This window comes from Scophthalmus maximus, chromosome 15 (genome assembly GCF_022379125.1).
Source record: "Scophthalmus maximus strain ysfricsl-2021 chromosome 15, ASM2237912v1, whole genome shotgun sequence".
In the NCBI taxonomy this organism is placed as follows: domain Eukaryota; kingdom Metazoa; phylum Chordata; class Actinopteri; order Pleuronectiformes; family Scophthalmidae; genus Scophthalmus; species Scophthalmus maximus.
In genome coordinates, this window is record NC_061529.1 from 21,121,355 (window position 1) to 21,141,084 (window position 19,730).

Here is a 19,730-nt window from a genome sequence, read left to right on the forward strand (position 1 = left end):
CCATGCTGAACCATGCTCTTCAAGGTTCGCTGCAGCAGGAGCATTTTTTGTCAGTGCAGGTGGTCTCTGACCTTTGCAGCAGCGGTCTTTTGAGTGAACCTGACTGAGCTGTGGCCTTTAAACAAACACCAGCACAAATGACTCAATGTATATCAACTGGCACTTTCCATTATTACCTTTATCCCACGAGTATGATTTCTCAAATAAAAAAAAATGATCCAGTTTAGTGAATTTGAAGTTATCGTCAAGGTAAACAACTTCTTGCACCTTGCTGTGCTGTGGAAAACGACCAATGAATAGTTGCATGCTTTTTTGTTTGCATAAGAAAGAAAGAACGTAAAAAAAAAAACAAGTGCTTATCTACCTTGGACTTGAGTGCCCAGTATTCCTCTGTGCCGTGTTCCACATGTTTGAAAGCCGTCAGGTAGTCGTAGCTGATGACCGCCGTCTGCAGACAAACAGAACCACAACATGTAGAGAACATCAGAAAATGAGCAAAATGAAATATGTTTAGTAAGGTTGGACTGATATTGGAATGATCAGCTGTAAAATTGATATGTATGGGATGAGTTCTGAAAGGCCTGAGTGGCAGGATGCTCCAGGCACCTTTTCAGCCTGCCTCCACGTATATTTGGTTATCTGGGGTGTCTGCCAGCCCACGGAGAATGAAAAGAAAACAATGAGTCGTTGATTCGTGGTTTGGGTTGGCCATGCAGACGGTCTGTAAACGAGCCATTCACAGCCCGGGCGTCAAGTGACGTAAGTTGACTCCTGCTACTGGGGCGACCACGCCCCCAACCTGTGCAGCACCTCCCCCCTTGAACTGCGGAAAAACAGATCGCGTCTACGCCATCATTTTCTCCCCGCAAGCGAACGCCGACCGCGGGCATGGCCAAGCTAGACTCGTGGTCGGCCAGCGGAGCTCGCGGCTCGCGGCCGGCCGCTAACGTTCTATCGTCCAGCCCCTTGTGCTCTGTGTGTAACTATGGAGAACGTGTTCGCTGTGCCTCCCGGGTCTCTACGTCGTGTTTGTGCCTTGTCACGTGCGATTGTTGTCATGGCAGCGCAACGCCGTAGTTGCGCAGCAGACCCGGGGAGGAGCGAGGCGGAGCGAGGCAGAGCGAGGCAGAGCTTTGCGGAACACGAAGGGAGGGGGGCGAGGAGTGAGCAGGAAAGCGCTGGAATCGACCATAGTCTCACGAGGCTGTTTATACAGAAAGAGGAGGGTGCTGTGTGGCTTGATCCTTGAGGTGTTTTGACATGGAATGGCAAAGACATGTAGTGCACACACCTGAAAACCAATGTAACTTGTGTAAAAGGAGGCATAATATGGGCCCTTTAACAGCAGCATGAGAATGTTAATGTCCATTCATCCGTCTGAAACTAAGTTTCAAGTCTAAGTAGGATATAAACAGAACTTCTAACCAAATGGCAACGACATTTAAACAAATCAGGTTTACTTTCAAATTAGGGCCTCAATCATGAAGCATGTTCTACCAAGTCCAGCTATCTTTGGTTGCCTGCTTCACTGGGTCTAACATTTGTGATCCTGAATAACTGGTATCATGATGCTGGTTGTCAGCATGTGAATCTAATATGAGAGCCTAAACGAGTATGGGCCACTTGCGTACCCGTCTGTAACCCCCCCCCCCCCCACAGACACACACACACTTCGAGCCGAGGTGAGAAGTAACTCACAGTGGCTGCGGCTCGTCCGAAGCGGATGATGCTCAGGTCATTGAAGTCCAGCTGTCTGTTGTACAGATAAAACCCAGACGAGGCAAACACCGCTGTAGCCAGAGAGGACACTTTGAGGAGCCGACCAGCCATCAGAGGCACTGTGGGGAAATGAGAGCAAACAATGAGGAGCGTGTTTACAAAAAACTGCAGTGACAGGTTATAATAATAATAGTAATAATAATAAATACACTATAATAACACTTTTCATTGCTAAAAGCAACCTCAAAGTGCTTAAAAAAAAATTGATAAATCGATCAATATGATGACAAGGATGCACGTTATATAGATGTACTATCACTCGACCACGACCACCCTGCCCCACTGAGGGGGTCAAGCATTCAGGCCTCTAATGTTGTCTTGGTTTATGACAAATTCCTCCCAACACACTGTGTTAAACCACCTCTAGAACACACAGGATGGTCACTAAACTCATCCTCCCTGTTTGTGCAATGTCAATCAGCTACAAAATGGCTGCGCAAAGTTTTTTTGCCATACTGTTCCTCACACCAGCATGCACTGTCAGTAGTGCACGGTCATGACTGCACTTACACTGAGTATCCACCATGTAGCTGCTGGTTACAGAAGCACTGCTTACAATAGAGAGAAATACTTGATATTTCATATTTTTTTTACAAAATATGCTCATACACCAAGTGCATGTCAAGTGTGCGTGTGCGTGTGTGCATTTGGATAGAAAGCTAGTAAAGGTGGCACTGAGACGGTCTACAGTTCTGGTTGACTTCATTAGGATTTGTCTCAATTTTGGTAAGGCCGTGAGATCAGAGACAAGAGTCCAATCGTAGTGTTCACCTCTGACTGAGGTACAGACTTCCAACGTGGAAGTGGTGAGAGCCATGATGAGGACAATGCAGAAGATAATTTATAATTGTGTGATGTTAAAAAGGGACAGAGGAAGCCAGCACTCCCCAACCAACACCTCCATGGTTTCCGAACTGAACAATAAGAGTTACATACTTCCAGGGCTGTAGTCAGGATAGCAACCATTTGAATTGTATGTGATTGTACAATGTAAACTCCTTCTAGGTTGCCAACACCACAAACTATCTCCAGGTAGAAACTACCGAATGTACTGAAAACATGACCTCAGTGCCCCGTGGTAGTTCCAGTCCTGCGCAGCTCCCTCACAACCACTATGTTGGGCCCCCAGGTTTGTGATGAAAAGCATGTACATGGCCTAGTGCTACACTGCAAATGTTCAGCTACCACACGTGATGTGCACGCCAGAATTAAAATGTTTCTGTTTGTACCTCGTCCAGCACATAATGGTGCAAGGGTCGCATGTGACAACTCAATTAAAGGTTTGCTCTTGCAATATAATATCAATATTCTCCATAAAGTTGACAAACATACAACTCGCAGTCAGTGACAAATACATCCTGACTTTTTCTTTTACACTGAATCCTAGATTTCCCACCATCCCTGCCTGGCAGCTACAAGCGCCCGGTTGGTGGTGCAGGGTTTCTGTCATCACACTTGCAGTCTCCAAGCCCAAACTGAGGAAATTAAATCACATCATCATCCTCATCGAGGTCAGTTTGACTTGAGTAATACCCATCATGCCTGGCGAAACTGACATTGGCGGAATGGCACTTTAAACAAGGTCACGTTGACATGATACAGAAGGTAAACAGAGGTGTTACTAATCACGTGAATCAAAACTCTGATGTGCCGGCATGAAACATCAGGCTGTCATAAATCCGCCATATGTGGTCATATCTTTACCAAATTTCTCACGCATGATGACAGTCTCACCCGCAACACATTCACATGTCAATATTGAATCGGAGTTGTAGCGCCACCTACTGGCAACATAAAGTTTTGTACTTCTTTGTCCTCTGCCTTGCAGGTCCAGCAGATCCACCTAAAAGTTGCTCAGCCAGGTTGTGAGATGTTGTCGATGTTATATTCTGAAAGGTCTGACCATCTGTCAAAGGCTGTTGTCACGCCGACGCATTGTTCGCCATTTTATACGATGCTCTTTAGTCTACTGGCGGCAAAATGGCTCGCTAGTGTGGTGGAAATCTTGATTTCCTCGAGAAAGCTAGCGCCCCCTATGACATTTCAAAGTCAAGGCCCCCACCTTTAAATTTGACGTAGATTAACGAAATTTGGTACGCACATGTTCCATGTGTGGGAGCCATTAGCCACGCCCAACCGTTGGCCATTTTCACTCATCAAATATCCTAACTCTATCCAAACATCGCACTGTCATAGCTCGACCATATGTTGTCATATCTTCACGAAACTTCTCAGGAATGGTAACAGGCCCACCCTCAACATGTCAATATTGAGCCCCAGTCATAGCGCCATCTACTGACAACAGAAAGTAGGACTCCTGTGACAGACATCGTTCAGATTGCAGCAGAGCCTCAGGTAATGTGATTGGTCCCACCTGTGTTTACCTCCCGCTTCGTGACAAAATGGCGGCTGTACGTATACGTGTGTATCCTGAAGCTACACAATAAATTCTCCCCCAAGCGGCACACGCGTTCACTCTGAGTTGTCCTGTCACGTTAGCAGTCGAGTTCCCGCACAACCGACAGCAGGTGCGAGGGAAGAGGCGTGTGCCGGAGCTACCAGGAGGTTTAGCGTTTGGGTTACGAGAGTCTCACGTCAACGCTCGGCTGTCAACACGTCCGCAGCACTCCGCGTGTTGTACAACTCGCAGCATTTTCGTGACGACCACCGAAAGAAATGTGCCACAGAAGCCAGTCACATGGCTCCACGCCGAGGCTTTGGCTGGAGCATGCTCGTTACCTTGCCAGTGTCTCCACACGCGCCCTTTGCCTTTCACTCGCCGGTTCTGTTTTTGACCTTTTCACGAGTTGTCATCGCGACAGCGAGGCATTGTGGGTAATGTAGTACACGGGGCTGGAGGCTGCTATATTAACACGAGCTCCCGGACCAGCTCAATACTCGGACACACTGAGGGATATCCTTCATGTTGTCCACAACCAAGGCCACGGGTATGGGTAGGCACAGCACGAACGCATACCATTCAAATTCGCAGTTTATCACAGACCAAAAACTACACAAGGGCCGACCACGGTGACGTCTATTACACGCGCCACGCGCCGATCAGCTGTTCACCAAGCGACTCCAAAATCGTGTATATAAAAAAAAGGCCCAAGCATTTTTAATATGATATTGTTATCTCGTGATAACGCAATAATAATTCATTTGTTGAGATGACGAGATACACGCCGGCGGATTGTATGCCGAGACATAAATGTGTAGTTCTGTTTTCGGCATACCCCATTAGAGTTGACATCGTTTCATAAAATGAGAGGTTGACCATCAGACACCTGTTGACTGTAACCCCGGACCTTTATCAACAAATAGGTGTTAGGAATGTGAGACAGACCATCACCTAATAATACAGACTTACAATAGGTGAAGTATCATTGAACGTCCAGGAGGTGGTGCTGTAATGCCACCCGTAAAATCTCCGGCAGTTTGGGGAATTGATTACCAGGCCCCAACTAGGCAATCCTATTTTTTGCTATCCAGGATCAGGTAATCCAGATAACTTTCGTCCCGGCTTTTCAAAGCAACATTGGATTGGATCAACCTGATCCAGATACAAACTTTTCAGGATTACCAAATCCGGATTACCAGTGATCTCAATCAAACTGCATATCACATGGAAGGCTGCTAGGTACGTAGAATAGCAAGTGGAGTCACTCAAAGTTTATTTATTTAAAGAATAAGAAAACAATGCATTTTAAATGGTCAGATCTCTCATCTGATTCACAACAAATAAATGAAAAAGTATAAACATTATTCATTTACCTGTTGAAGACACAGACAAACCTCCTGTTTTTTCTCAGAGTGAGGGACTGACTGACGTGCAATAAGGGATGCAATTGTTAGAAACTATTTTTTTATTGTGTGATTGTAATGAATATAAAGTGATAAATGGAAGTTTATATTTAATTATTTTTTTGATATTGACAGCTACTTGGAGGATCATTTCAGGGGAACACAATCCTTTAGTGTTTATCCTTTATTATTGCTTCATTCAGGTTCAAAATATGTATAAATGTAAATATACAACATGACATAAATGTTTATTTGATCAATCACAACATACATTGTCTCAAGGCACTTAACATAGTGAGGTCAATATTACAATATTACATGGAAAACCCAACAAATCCCACAATGAGCAAAGCACTAGGCGACGGTGGAGAGAAAAACTCCCTTTTAACAGGAAGAAATCTCTGACAGAACCAGACTCAGTTGTGGGCGGTCATCTGTCTCGACCGGTTGGGGTGAGGAGAGAAATGAGGAAGAGAGGAGAGGTGGGCAGAAAGAGGTTGGGAGGAGAGACAGTAGGAGAGAAGAGAGAGAGAGGACAGTTGTACAACCACCGCTTTAATCTCTACCAGAAAAAATACTTATAATTAAAAAAATAATAATATATATATACAATTATGTTGTTGTTATTATTAGTGATGATATTAATATTATAGCTCTGGGGTCAGAGATACACTAGGAGAGATTAAAGTTATCCCAATCCTTCCGAAACCTTTTGAACAACGCAAACTGAAGGTTTGATCCGGAATAAAACCAAGATTGGATTATGTGATCTATTCCAAATCCATAATCCATTTTCTAGTTCTGAACAACCCATTTTCAAGGTTTAATCCAATCCATTATTCCAAAATCCAATTGGTTAACCTTTGAACAACTGTGCCCAGGTACAAATGAGTGGAACTGACTGAGAGCAGTTAACATTTGTTTGCTAACGTGTTCTCAACACCGTGTATCACCGTGAAAGCGCTGCAGCCTTGTCTTTTCAACAGCTCAGCCTCCTTTTAAATGCCACAGCTATCAGGATGACGTTCACTCTCAGATCAGACTCTTTTTGTTGTTCATATTTGTTTGGGTGTTCATTGAGAAACACTGACGCCACCATTCTGTTTAAATTCACAAAGATGGATCAAGACAGGCTACTAGCTGGATTTGGAAGTGCCAAAGCAAACCCACAGCAACATTTTATAAACATTATGGCTAACTAATTGATGGGCTGTACAGTGGTCAACAGCAGATACTCCAAGTTCATGTTTTTAATATTCAGAGGTTTTGTAATATAGTTCACACAAAATGGTTGACTCATTCCGGCAGGCTCACTTCTGTTGAACAGTAGAATTTAACATATCAATGTGTGGATATGACTTTAAAATAAAGAATGCATACTGTTAGTAAAGTCCCTTAAAGTGTCTTTGGTGTTGGTCCTTTCGTCCTGGTAATCCAAACAGTGGAAAGGGCAGTCAGGAACTTAGAAGTGACATTACAGGTTCCCTAAAAGATGAATTTATGTTACCCACAGAGTAGGCCTCATTGCTTTTACCTCTGAAAATGGGCTACTGTGGCTATTCACACATCTGAAATTTCATAATTTCAATTAATAAAGGGTACGCAGTCAAGAGTTACATATCTTTGCTAAAGTTGCTATCAATTATGACTACACTTACTGTTATTTGCTGAGAGAACACCCCTTTCATGAGAGAAAGGGGTTTTCCCAAGCAGAACCTAAAAAAACAGCTGCGGACAAGGTAAAGTACACGTACATAATCATAAGGCACTATCCAAGGCTTGCTAATGCCAACAAAAAATGACAATTGAATGTCAGTTAACTATTTTGGTCCAAGTCGTGAGTATGAGTACATTCTGACAGTTTATTTTCCGGGTTTTTCTTTTTTTTAAGTGGTATGATATTATAACATATAATATAACATTCAAGGCAAGGCAAAGTAAGGAAAGTTAATTTGTATAGCACCATTCATACACAAGGCAACTCAATGTGCTTTACAGAGGCATAGAATTACATTAGGACAAAGACATTGTGACATTGAAATAAGCTAAATTAAAGAAAGTGATCTAGACGTGGCAGATGTTTTGAATGGGTAATGACTTGAGATTACATCGGTTAAGACTTTTACCGATGTGGTTGCCGTAGGGTGTTTTTTTAAAATTTGGTTTGTAATAGTAGGAGTGCTAAATGGAAAATGTTTTCCATTTTTTGCATTAGATTTCTATGGCGTTAGTTTAGTCTCAAAACTCGCGAACGCACCAACCACACGCGCGCGTACAATTTGAGAGAGCGGGACTGAAATATCCTGTATTTCCTGTTTACCCGGATCTGATTATCTTTGGGCACCACCCGAGTTCAGGCTGCCATGACTTTTGGGTTACTGTTCAAAGAGTTTGCTTGCATCCGGATTATGTGACTTAAACACCCATCTACGCACCCGTTAACTCCAAGGCCAAAAGGGGTCAGGTTGTCATGAGAGTCCATATGCCACATATAATAATTCGGCCCTGGGACACTATAAAATCTTCTCCGGAGTCTGGTGCCTCTCCGTTGCTGTACGCCCTCTGGATCAAGATGGGACTGGACCGAGTAAACCAAATCACAAGTAACACACAGTTCAGCTAATCTGCACCGCTCGTGCTCGGCTTCTGTATAGACCTTAGAGGAAGCATCATGATTTCAGAGGAAAACAGATGAGTTTCCTAATGACAAAAAAATAAAAGCATAACTAAATCGTACTCTTCTCACCAACACTGTGGCATTAAATCCTAACTGAGGAGTAAATAGGAACAGTATTATTGAACATTTTATATTCATTTTCAATATTTTTTTTACTGAGGCCTGAAAGAACTGAAACTGTCAACAAGGAGGTTTAAAATCTTCAGGCCAGTTACAATCCATTTGCCGTGTCCATAGGCAGTAGAGGAGGGAGTACTATGATCTTTTACACCGTTGTATTACTAATACAAATATGCATCAACAACAACATAACACACAATGGAATTCAACAGTTTTTATTGCCATACAGTGGAAATACGTGTGTGATGTATGAGCTCACAAATTTGAGTTGAGCAGCTGCTGTTACTCATGGTGAGGGTGTGTGACAGGATGGTTGGAGAAAGTACAACACTATTTCTGGAAATAAATAAAGTCACAGCAATCCTCAGGCACAAAGTCACTCACTGTGTACAAGAGGAGGAGTACACTCTGGTCATACAGACACTTTGCAATGGAAATATACACAACAACCCCGGTGTGCTGCTCTAAGTCTTCCCTTATTGTCTGAACAAAAATGTAAAAAAAAAAAATGTCAGAGAATATCCAAGAATAACAAAAGCACACCCTTGTCCATCTCTGGAGTAGAGTGACACCAGAGTGTCTCAATCGTGTTCAGTGTCGCTGTTTGATTTCTGATTTCCAGGTCCTTTTCCGTTTCTGTAAGTCTGGATTTGGACCTGAGAACATAACAAAAGAAATCCATCAGGATATGGCACATGAAGAATATCATTTTTTTCAGGTTGTACCTACTGAAAGGTTATGTTTAGTATGAAAATTGTAAATACATGTTTCTTATCCTTTTTTATTGCATTTTTTTACATAACAATGCAACATGTCATGCCCCCATTATGAAATGAGCATCAACTTATTCAAACATGAGAGAGGCCTTGTTGATGAGGCTGACGGCAAGGGATAGTTCAGTGATTTTGAAGTGGGGTTGTATGAGGTACTTATGCATAGTTAAAATGTTGCCTTATGGAGATGGTGATCAGTGATATCATTTAACGGAGTTTGGAGGGCAAATGGAAGTAGCGTAAGATACTCTGCACCGCCACAAGTTGGTGTAGTAATACATGGCCAAAGTACGCTTGGAAAAAAAGTGCAAAAATAAACTAAAGCAGTGAAAAGTACATCCTTTAGCATACAATTGAACACAATTTTTTTTGGGAAGGATTTAAAAATGTGGCGGAAAATGTGTTTTTCAGATGTCCCCTCTGCAACAGTGGGACTCCGGACTTTCACTACTTCCACTTCACCTCCAAACTCCGTAAAATGACAGCACTGATCACCATCTCCATAAAGTATCATATTAACTATGCATAAGTAACTCATACAACCCCACTTCAAAATCACTGAAATATCCCTTTAAGGTGCAGTTGGCTGTCAGAGCAACATGACACTGACTGACGTAACTTGTACCGTGGTTCCGTCCAGCACATGTCTGTCTTTCTCCAGTACACTGTTCTTTGCTTTCTCCGTCTTGAATCCAACCCAGCAGTGGCCTTTGTGGAAGCCTGTGTCTAAATTCTGGTACCACACACAGCACAAACACAAGGGCAACATTTTTCAGGTTTAACAATCAATTAATTAACCAATCAATGAAACCCAATATTATGTTTATTGGGATGAATAACTCAAGCATGTCTGTACTAGGCCTGTCAGGATAACTACTTTTTGTTGCAGGATATGTTGTCCCAGGAATGATTTTTAGATACAGGAACAAGTGAGCTCGCAATACAGGTCTATTGGTCATTGCGAGCGCAAGTCCTACACAATTTGTGTTGCTGCTGAAAGTAATGTTACCAAAGTTCAGACAAAACCAGCAATTTGAAGACATGGCGCCGTCTGAAAATACTAACAAATCCATATTTTCTGACATTTATAGACCAAACCAGTAATTGATTAATCATACGCCAAGATGAGAGACTTTGCTGGACTGTTATTGACGTTCATTCTTATGTCATCAAACACACATGTAGACACAATGGCTGTTATTGAGGTCAATAAAAATGATTGAGTTCATATTCATGTATCATGCGATTAGCCGATAATGTAATTATCGTGACAGGCCTAGTTTGTACCATGTGTAAAACAGAAAGGTTGCCTGGATGGAAGAACACAGTTCAAAATCAAACACTATGGTTCGATTAGGAATGAATGAATAGGATAACAAGCCACCTTCATTGGTAATGCTAGAAGTACACGGCTGTGTAAGGTTCTTATAACCTATCATTAGATGGATTAAAATTGTCATTTATATCCAGTAACACTGCTCACAGTAAATATCAGTAACAGAAAACAGCTTACAAATGGTAGACGACACTTAATCACTAAGCCAAACTGTCCAAAGTACTCCACCAAATCGTCTGAAAGAAAAAAGAAAAACATATTATCGAGTTAAGTTGAGACATTTCGTGGTGTCAAGCACAGACTCAGAGTTTTGATCAAGTCATCGGATGCATGTACACCGTCCTATGACCTGGACTCACTGACATCTCGTTATAACCTTGATGCTCACACCACACGCCTGAAACTGAGTGTACAGCGTGTTGACTCGATTTAGAATTCTTCTTTATTCCAGACACACTCAGCAGGTCCAGATCAGAGGTTTTTAGACGCATATCGAATTGACCCTAACTCTCACCCGTACTCTCCCCACATGCAGAAGCTGTTAGCCGAAGCTAACCCGAAGCTAACCCACAATGAGACTGACGCCCCAGCTAACGCGCACAATAAGACGACAGCTACAAAGACGAACGACACAGACAAACTGACTGTGGACGACAAGTGGAACCGTTAGATCGACTCACTTCTGGCCACAGTCCAGGGTATTTTGGTCACGAAGAGGTCCATCGCTTTCTTGGAGGACGCCGCCATGTTTCCCTCTGACCTATGACGGCAGCATTACGCGACACAAACCGGACACGCAGCCACAGGCGGGATATTAAACAACACGTTGAAAAGTAAGTTCTGTAATTGTTTCTAAGGTTTATATGTCTACTATTACAACACTGTAATTGATTGAAATGTTTATTTCGACTATTTAAATAATTAACATTATATATGGTAATGGTAATGTATAAAATAAAGAAATTATTGCTTTTTTAACCTTATGAAATGATCCTCTTGCCTGCATGATTTTAACCTGCTCTGTCACAACCCATACCGTTTTTCACCTGTTGAAATACCTTTAAATGGGCCATGATACAACCAATCTGCCAAAAAGGACGGAAGTCAGTTTCTGGCGGACGATCACTTTTTGGCAGCACACCGGAACTTGCCTGGAGTTGAAAGGTGAGTGACGTCACCATGGCCAAGATGGCAGCCTCCGCTGCGGAGTGTGGAGAAGATGCGTTTCGCAAAGTGTTCAAGTTTTACAAGAGGAGGAACCCGCCGCCGGACTTCAGCGACGTCGTCGACTTCTCCACAGGTGCGGCGGGCGACAAGGTGAGCGGAAGGTCGCGGCGAGGACCGGCAGACTTCTCCGGAATCACGTGACGGAGCCCGAGCCCGAGCTCGGCCTTCGTACAGCTATTTCAGACGGTGTTTATAAAAAACAATAACAGTTATTGGACGTAACTCCAGTTTAGAGCTGCAACAGTTTATTTTAGTCATCGATTGCAGTGCTTCCCCTACCATTGAATTGGGGGGCGCCCCGCCCCTCCAACTGGAGCCCCCCCCCAGTCAAATACATTTTAATAATTTTTTTAAATTTTTGTTTATGAATTTTACATAATAATGCCAAGCAGAAGTCATTTAAGGTCACTTTCCTTATACACCTTATTCCTCATTCCTGTATAAAAGATCGTGGAGGAAACTTAACTTGATTTGTGAAAACCTAACCCTAACCCTAACGAGCCCTTTCTATGGACCAAACAACTAATCGATTCACTGAGGAAAAAAATCGACAGATTAATCGATTATGAGGATAATCGTTAGTTGCGCCCCTACTCCAGTTCTATGAATTAGATTTGAACAAACTCCTCCGTAAAAAACAAAACAAATTTAAAAAAAAACTAAGAGATAATGCCGAAGTAGAGATTTCTGGCTCGGAATATGTGAAAAATCTCTTTTTGGTAAAGTTGTGCATTGCAAATGAAATCTAAGAAATGCTCTGAAAATTAATTTCAGTCAAACAAACTAGTGGAGAGAAATCTTAATGTCTTAATGTGGCTAAATGATTCCTAGTAAAAAGTAGCCCTTAACCTCAAAATAGATTTGTGCATGACAAAAAAACAAACAAAAAAACTCTCCATTTTGTGTCGAGCCTTACAAAGTTGGTCTCAGCTGTGGTGAAAGACACACTCACCTACCATTATACCTTAAGTACTGTTTACAGTATTAGTACTTCTGATTCTGATGTATTGGACACACTCTTCAGTGACAGGGCATATCATTTATAATAAGTCTGGAAGAGAAGACAGTAATGTTAAGCGTGTGCTTCTGAACTTAAGTTAGTGTGTGTATTTTACCGACATGGTATAGATGTCAATGAGACAAAAATACTGTTTACACCACCGTGTCTTGTATAATGCAACACCAGTACAAACTTCTCTCAAAATTCATCAGTGATGAATCAAAAAACATCCTTTTAAGTTTTGTGCCAGAACGCTTGTATAGGGGTGCAGTGGATTTCTCTCCTTTATTTTTCTCTGCACTCATCGTCAAGTCAACATAGTCTAGACTTAAACGTTTAGTGTGTAGGAATTAGGAGGATCTGTTTGCACAAATGGAAGATCATAACTGTGTGTGTGTGTGTGTGTGTGTGTGTGTGTGTGTGTGTGTGTGTGTGTGTGTGTGTGTGTGTGTGTGTGTGTGTGTGTGTGTGTGTGTGTGTGTGTGTGTGTGTGTGTGTGTGTGTGTGTGTGTGTGTGTGAGATAGGTCGTTCCAGCTAAACTAGACCCTGCTGCAGTGAGCGATGCGGAGGCTGCCAGGGTTGGATTACAACCCGTTAGAGACTGGAGAGCCTTCGGCCTACAGGGCTACCCAGGTAAACAAACAGAGAGAGTTGGGTTTTTTTTGCATAAATCAAATGCCAAGAATCTGACACGCTCTCAGCCCCAATCTAAATTCAGTACTCACATGGAATTTGTCATCTGACACTGTGTTGTTCAGGGTTCATCTTCATCTCCAATCCGTTCCTACTGGGCTCCCAACCCTTCTGGGTCACACAGTGTCTAAAGACCTACCCTAAGAAGCCCAACGTCTGCAACCTGGACATGCACATGTCTCCCTCGGACACCCAGGACATCTGGGGCAAGAGCATACATGGCCTCAGGTGAGACTGACCCGGGACAGTTATGCCTTGGACACACTACATGATTTTTCAAAGTTGTCAGATCGCTGTACCGCTCATACTACGCGACGTGCTGTCTTGTAATCGCAGGCTGTATGTAGTTTTGCTGTTCACACTACGTGACTCATCTGCGAGGGGGGGGGGGGGGGGTCACACACTACACAATCCTTAACCAGGAGGAATTGTCACGAAAACACACGTGAGAAGTGACACGGGAAAATATGCGATACACACGCGAAACAGGAATTTTTTGTCACTTTTACGATGGATGTCAAAAAGAAACTGCAAGAAACTCCTATGTTGGAAGGGTCAGAAACAGGAAGTAGTTTGAGCGGACGCTCTCCGTGTGTTGTGTGGACGGAGAGAATAACTTGATGCGTTAATATGTGGCTCGAGGTTACGCCGTGGTTTTGTTTGCAGTCATCAGCACGCCCGCTCGCTCGCTGCAAATTCTCTGGATAATCTCCTGTTGTATTCTCACATGGGCTCACTTGGACATTTGCGTTCTCACATACGACCACTGTGTTCGATTCCCTCCACAGCTGTCCTCCCTCTGGAAAGAGAGAACCAAAGACTCTACTGGAGCGGCTGCGCTGGGTCACTCTGGGATATCACTACAACTGGGAAACCAAGGTTAGTAACGCACTCTGCTTTGTTCGACTGCATCCATTCATCCGCACTGATATCATTCAGTTTGAAAATGCAAGACTCTACCTAGTTTACCTCTTTTAGTTTGAAAAATGCTTTAGTCTGGACAAGTAGAAACTGATATTTTTTCTGAAACAATGACGCAGATGGTCAGAGTGCGGTCAAATTGTCAAATTTTGCTTAGGAATTTTCCTGAATCTTGAAGTGACCCGGAAGTATTTGATCAGCAGCCATGATAAGAGCTGTTCGGATTCTCTAAATGCAAAGGAAAGGAGCTTCAATCTTTTTTTTTCCTACCTCCTTTAGCATAGGGTACAGTGGATTTTCTTATGCGAAAGGAAAGCAGAAATAGACGCACCACAATTCATTGCAGAAGATATTTAACATGACCGGTATGCACAAACGTAAATGATCAAATCCAAAATAGAAATAGAAATAGAAGAAGAAGAAGAGTGAATGAATGAATGAATTTGACCCAGAAGAGACCGTTGCCTATGAAGCATTTACATCTGATGTCACACGGTGGTAAAACACACTGAAACATGCTGATGGAGGCGCTGCGTTTTTTGTCGTTCATCTTTGGAAATTTTTAGTTTTACCACGACAGACGCATCAATAACATCCGTCGTCGCATAATGATTCTCTGATCCACTGTCAGCTTTTCCTAAGTCCTATCTGCCCTCCATTACACCTTTCCTTGACCTCATGATGATTTCCATTGAGGTCAAGGAATAGTAGATAGGAAAAGACGATAGGAAGGACAATCCCAATCCACCCTCACTTCCTGATGTGGTCTCATACATGTAAGTTATAATGGATCTTTTCCTGATTCGTCACATTCCTATCACGTGACCCTTTTCAAAATGAAAACAAACAGTGTCGGCCTCAACTTTTAGTGGTGAATGCAAGTTCAAGTACTGAGACAACGAAATGCAGTCTTTGTGTCTAACCAGAAGTGCAAAAGAGCAGTAAAGTGCAGAGTATGAACATGTATAGTAAAACAAGTTGTCTATGTTTGGTAAATTCCTTTCATAAAGCTTCAACTGCCTACTGTACGTGTGCAGGAGACAAATATTGTTTAGGCAATCTGCAATGTCCGCGGGCGTGTGCTTGGACGGTGCACATCACACGTGACGTGTTTTCAGGTGTATGAGTGTGGACAGAGATCATTTCTCTTACACAGCTAAAGCACTCAGAGTTTATTTTAAAACTGAGAACGTGTTGGTGTGGACGTGCCCTGAAAGATCTCCACCACATTTCTAAATCTATATCCAGTATATATAGCTGGTTAAAGTCGGGCATCAAATGTCAAAAAGGTGGAGATCTTAGTTTTGACAGAGATTTAAAGAGAAAAGAATAGACATGAAAATGCATGTACTCAGTGTGCTGTATCCTGTACAGCAGCGTTGTCCACTTTCATTCTGACAGGGATCATGAGATGAGGACCAACATGAATATTCAGTAACATGAATTCTGTAAAGAATATACCAATTAGTGTTCGACCGATTTATCAGCCGGCCGATAATATCGGCCGATGTTTGCGGACGAGTCCCGGTGCGGTGGGAACTCCCGAGATGCTCCAGAGGGACGTGAGCCTCGTCTCCCTCTACCCAGGGAGGCGAGCCACGGCCTTGGCCATAGCCCCACTTTGACTAAGACCTCAAATCAGATGAGACAACCCGCTGAATTTAATTCTATTTAACTATTAAATTGAGGGAGCAAAAGTAGTATCGGCTCCAAATATCGGCTCAAGAAAATCCGCAATCTGTATTGGACATCGGCTAAGGCTGATGAAAAAAAAATTGGTATCGGCATCGGCCCTAAAAAATCGGTATCGGTCGATCCCTAATACCAATTTACTAATAATCCATTTTATATGTCTTTGTTTCAAGGTCTGTGAACACGTTTATGAAAGAAAGTTGAAAGAAAACACCTGTAACAGCAAATCTCTTCTCACTGCCTTTTCTTGTGTAAATGGACCAAATGTTTCCTTTATTGTTCTGTCCACAGACTTACTCTGCCAACCATTACACTCCTTTCCCGGCTGACCTGCACCGGCTGTCCTCCCAGCTGACGGCCGCCTGTGGGTTTCAGGGGTTCAACGCAGAGGCCGGAATCCTCAACTACTACAGATCGGATTCCTCTCTGGGGATCCACGTGGACGAATCGGAGCTGGATCACAGCCGACCGCTGCTGTCGTTCAGGTCAGAATAGTCTTGAAGTAAATGCAGCTGTGAGGAAGAGATTCTTCTCCTCGTGTAGGGTTTTCTGATCCCAATGCACATATTTTGATAGTTGTTTCATTGTACCAGTATTTCAGGCTGTTGCCTGGTTAACTACAGACATATATTGCCACCTCTCAACTGTATATCTTCTTGTCTTTTTCATATAGTTTTGGGCAGTCAGCCATCTTCCTCCTGGGAGGTACATGCAGACAGGACCCCCCCACTGCTATGTACATGCACAGTGGAGACGTGATGGTGATGTCGGGACAGAGTCGCCTCCTTTACCACGCTGTCCCCCGCATTGTCCCGGCACCACAGGGACAAACCTCTTTAGAGGTGGAAAGCTGCGGCCTGCGGGACAACACTGCGATGGAGCAGGTGCCGGAGCAGGATTGGGCCGTGTGCTCAAGGTACATCCAGAGCTCCAGAGTGAATGTGACAGTCAGACAGGTGCTGGGGCTCGGACAGGGTTTCCCAGCAACACCCTCTCGTCGTCAAGAGACTGATGCAGGCTGGACAAACAGTTACCACCAAGGACCAGCGGAAGTGGAAATGAAGAGGAAGAGGAGTAGTAGCTGTGACTCAGTCGATACGGAGACATGAGACAGACCACATGCTGTAACACTCACTGGAGCTGCTTTCAGACAATCACTGAAGTCCGAACATTATCCTGAACTTTTGTCAGAGTGAGCCCATGTGAGAATACAGCAGGAGAATCACCAGAGTGGGCGCGTCGATGACCATATGCAAAAGCACAGCTTCCTGCAGCGGAGTTATCGTCACGTCCTGCCTCCTGCTCCTCCACCCAGACGCCACAATATATTCTGGAAATGTTCCCGCTTTTTTGAACGCGTCTGATTTGAATCTGCTGCTGCATTCGTCACGTCAATGGCCAACTCCAAAGAATGTCCGGACGTAATTCTTTTGAAGTTCATGGCTGAAAACAGCTTCAGAGATATGGCACAGCTGATACCAGGAGTCCTCCTTCGCCGTGATAGTGTTGCAAAAAAGAAAAAAAGACTAGGTCAAAACCTATTATATGGTTGGTCCGTGACAAAAGGGGTCAAAGTGTAAACTGAACGCTCCTCTGCAGAGTTTGTCCAACTAGAAGCTTTCACAAGACCACATTCTGACACAGTGAAGATCTAAAAGCAAAGCAACTGAAACCAAACACTGTGTAAAAAAACAAAACCCTGAAGTGTCATCGTCACAGCCATCTGACATCGGATCCCGAAATAAACACCTGAAAAAAGCCAAAATGCGAGTGGAAAAAACAAATGTTTTAAAAAAAAAAAGTGAAATATGATTGGTTATTAAATAATGGTCACCAAAAAAATCCATCCTCTATATTGAAAACACAGCGTGTATATATTGGAGTTTGGCTGTCTTTGCAAAAAATTGTTGGACCTTTATTGAGGTTGAGTGGTATTTGTGAAGAGGAAGAAACAGTTGGGGGGGGGGGGGGTCACCATTATTTATTTACAATTCACCATATACTAAACATTTCTAAATGTTTGTTTTGCTATTATGAAGACAAATTTTATTTTATTAAAGCCTTTCTAACAACCACTGCACTCCTGTTGCTCCTCTCTTTCACAGTCCGCTCAGTTCGTTTCAGTCGACAGAAGGTAACAGTGTAGACTGGTCCAAAATATGCTAAACGTCATGGGGCACATTCCCATGACCGAAACCACACGGAGACGAGGGCCGGTGCGCATATGAACTCTCAGGTACACAGCACATCTTCTCTTTGTTCTCTCAGAAAAAAACCTCATTCCTCTTTGGTTAAATCTTCTAATGTGCTGCACAATGTTTAGAGACAGACGTGCAGATGAATGTGGAGAGAGCCAGAGCATATGTGAGAATGTGTAGAGGTTGGAGAGAATATGCAAGACTGAACTCAAAATACATGAATCCAAACAGTGTTGTGCACTTAACAGGCCACAAGAGGGCAGGACACACTAACATGTTCTACTGGCAGTGAAGCGGACGTCCAACAATGGGCCTTGCTCATGAACCGTGCGTACGGACAGATCAGTGATGTCCCCAGATGTTTTTCACGGGAGGGCGTCTCGACACGCATTTTTCAATGGACCGTTCTATTCTTTTCTAGTAGGGGTGTTTTTTTCTGTTGCTGTTACTAGTCCCTCCTCTAGGTGTCACTGCACATCCACATGTTCGTTTTCTTGGAAACTGTCAAGGCATGGTACACATGACATGACAAGAGTATTTGTAAATTTTAATGATTTTTAAAAGAAAAAATCAGAAGAATGTTGTCCAATATTCTATAATAATAACACTAATAATATATTTTATTTATAGAGCACTTTTCATTGCTAAAAGCAATCTCAAAGTGCTCTTTCTATGGTCCCTGTTTCATACTAAATAAATTGTGACAGACAGAAGTATTCTACTCAACATTTAAGCTTTTATGGAGAAATGTTGTCTAAAATATTCTCAACCTCAATCCGTAACAGATTCATTATTTGTAGGGTACAGATGGCAATCATCCTAAATATGGAGAAGTCAACATGGAGGACATAAAGTTGTCTCTCAACAATAACAGTACTGATGACAATAATAATAAAGAATAACACTTATATTCTATTCTATTTTTTACAGAGTGGGCCGCAGCAGGCCAACCAAGAAATCCTCCTGGTTCCTCGTGCTCATCTACAGTGACAGACACTCCAGCAGCATCTTATTTCTTTATGAAGGATATATATTATATAATAATATAATAAATACATTATTTAAGTACAAAACTTGGTGAAATGATTTCAGTTTATTCAGTACTTTTTGAAAACATTTTCATCATATTTTAACAATATCGTGATAATACTGATTACCCTGAAAATTTTGGTCACGATAATCATTGTTATAGCCATAGAGAAATGAATTTAAATGTTCTGCCTTATTAGTTGAGTAGTTGAGTGATTCAGTCTTTAATTTTCATCTGTAAAATTCAGTTACATATTATATTGATGTCATAAGACATCATTTGACTTGATCTAGCAGTTCGAGATGGTTAATTTGTCCTACTGCCACAAATGAATCTTGCTTTTGTAAAGCGCAGCTGATTGTAGTTTTGCCATATGGACATGTTTTATTTCATGAACAATCTGATCAAGACAAAAATGGTTTGTTTCATTTTGTAACTGTTATATTATGGAGAATAAATTGTCTATTTCTTTTATTTTA

General features: G+C 42.5%; 3 protein-coding genes across 10 annotated transcripts in view; 1 reads left to right on the forward strand and 2 right to left on the reverse strand.

Annotated features, from left to right (window-relative positions):
• The window catches only part of adck1 (aarF domain containing kinase 1), a 66,897-nt gene extending 62,259 nt beyond the window's left edge, over positions 1-4,638 (reverse strand). Inside the window, exons 1-3 of one of the 3 annotated variants that reach the window (XM_035610748.2) lie at positions 4,519-4,638; positions 1,699-1,838; positions 365-448 (exon numbers count right to left, since the gene is read on the reverse strand). In XM_035610748.2, the coding sequence (XP_035466641.2) occupies positions 365-448; positions 1,699-1,830 (216 nt within the window). In that variant the 5' untranslated portion in view covers positions 1,831-1,838; positions 4,519-4,638. The other 2 variants (XM_047337835.1, XM_035610749.2) reach the window with 2 other exon arrangements.
• Positions 4,639-8,579: 3,941 nt separating this feature from the next.
• On the reverse strand, positions 8,580-11,249 carry LOC118286289 (SRA stem-loop interacting RNA binding protein). Of its 3 annotated transcripts, none has more exons than XM_035610616.1 (4): positions 11,170-11,249; positions 10,667-10,725; positions 9,779-9,886; positions 8,580-9,036 (listed from the first exon to the last, which is right to left on the reverse strand). In XM_035610616.1, exons 1-4 carry the CDS (start codon positions 11,234-11,236, stop codon positions 8,962-8,964), a joined length of 309 nt encoding a protein of 102 aa, XP_035466509.1. In that variant the 5' UTR covers positions 11,237-11,249; the 3' UTR covers positions 8,580-8,961. The 3 variants fall into 3 exon arrangements, with proteins under 3 accessions (XP_035466509.1, XP_035466508.1, XP_035466507.1); XM_035610615.1 differs by having other exon boundaries at positions 9,773-9,886; XM_035610614.1 differs by having other exon boundaries at positions 9,764-9,886.
• Positions 11,185-19,730, forward strand: alkbh1 (alkB homolog 1, histone H2A dioxygenase). 4 transcript variants are annotated; one of them, XM_035610611.2, is made up of 7 exons: positions 11,185-11,322; positions 11,586-11,806; positions 13,242-13,350; positions 13,476-13,638; positions 14,199-14,289; positions 16,315-16,508; positions 16,697-19,730. In XM_035610611.2, the coding sequence occupies exons 2-7, from the start codon at positions 11,669-11,671 to the stop codon at positions 17,130-17,132; spliced, it is 1,131 nt and encodes a 376-aa protein (XP_035466504.1). In that variant the 5' UTR covers positions 11,185-11,322; positions 11,586-11,668; the 3' UTR covers positions 17,133-19,730. The 4 variants fall into 4 exon arrangements, 3 of the variants coding, with proteins under 3 accessions (XP_035466504.1, XP_035466506.1, XP_035466505.1); XM_035610613.2 differs by having other exon boundaries at positions 11,586-11,789; XR_007032225.1 differs by having other exon boundaries at positions 11,278-11,806; positions 16,697-18,259; positions 19,152-19,730.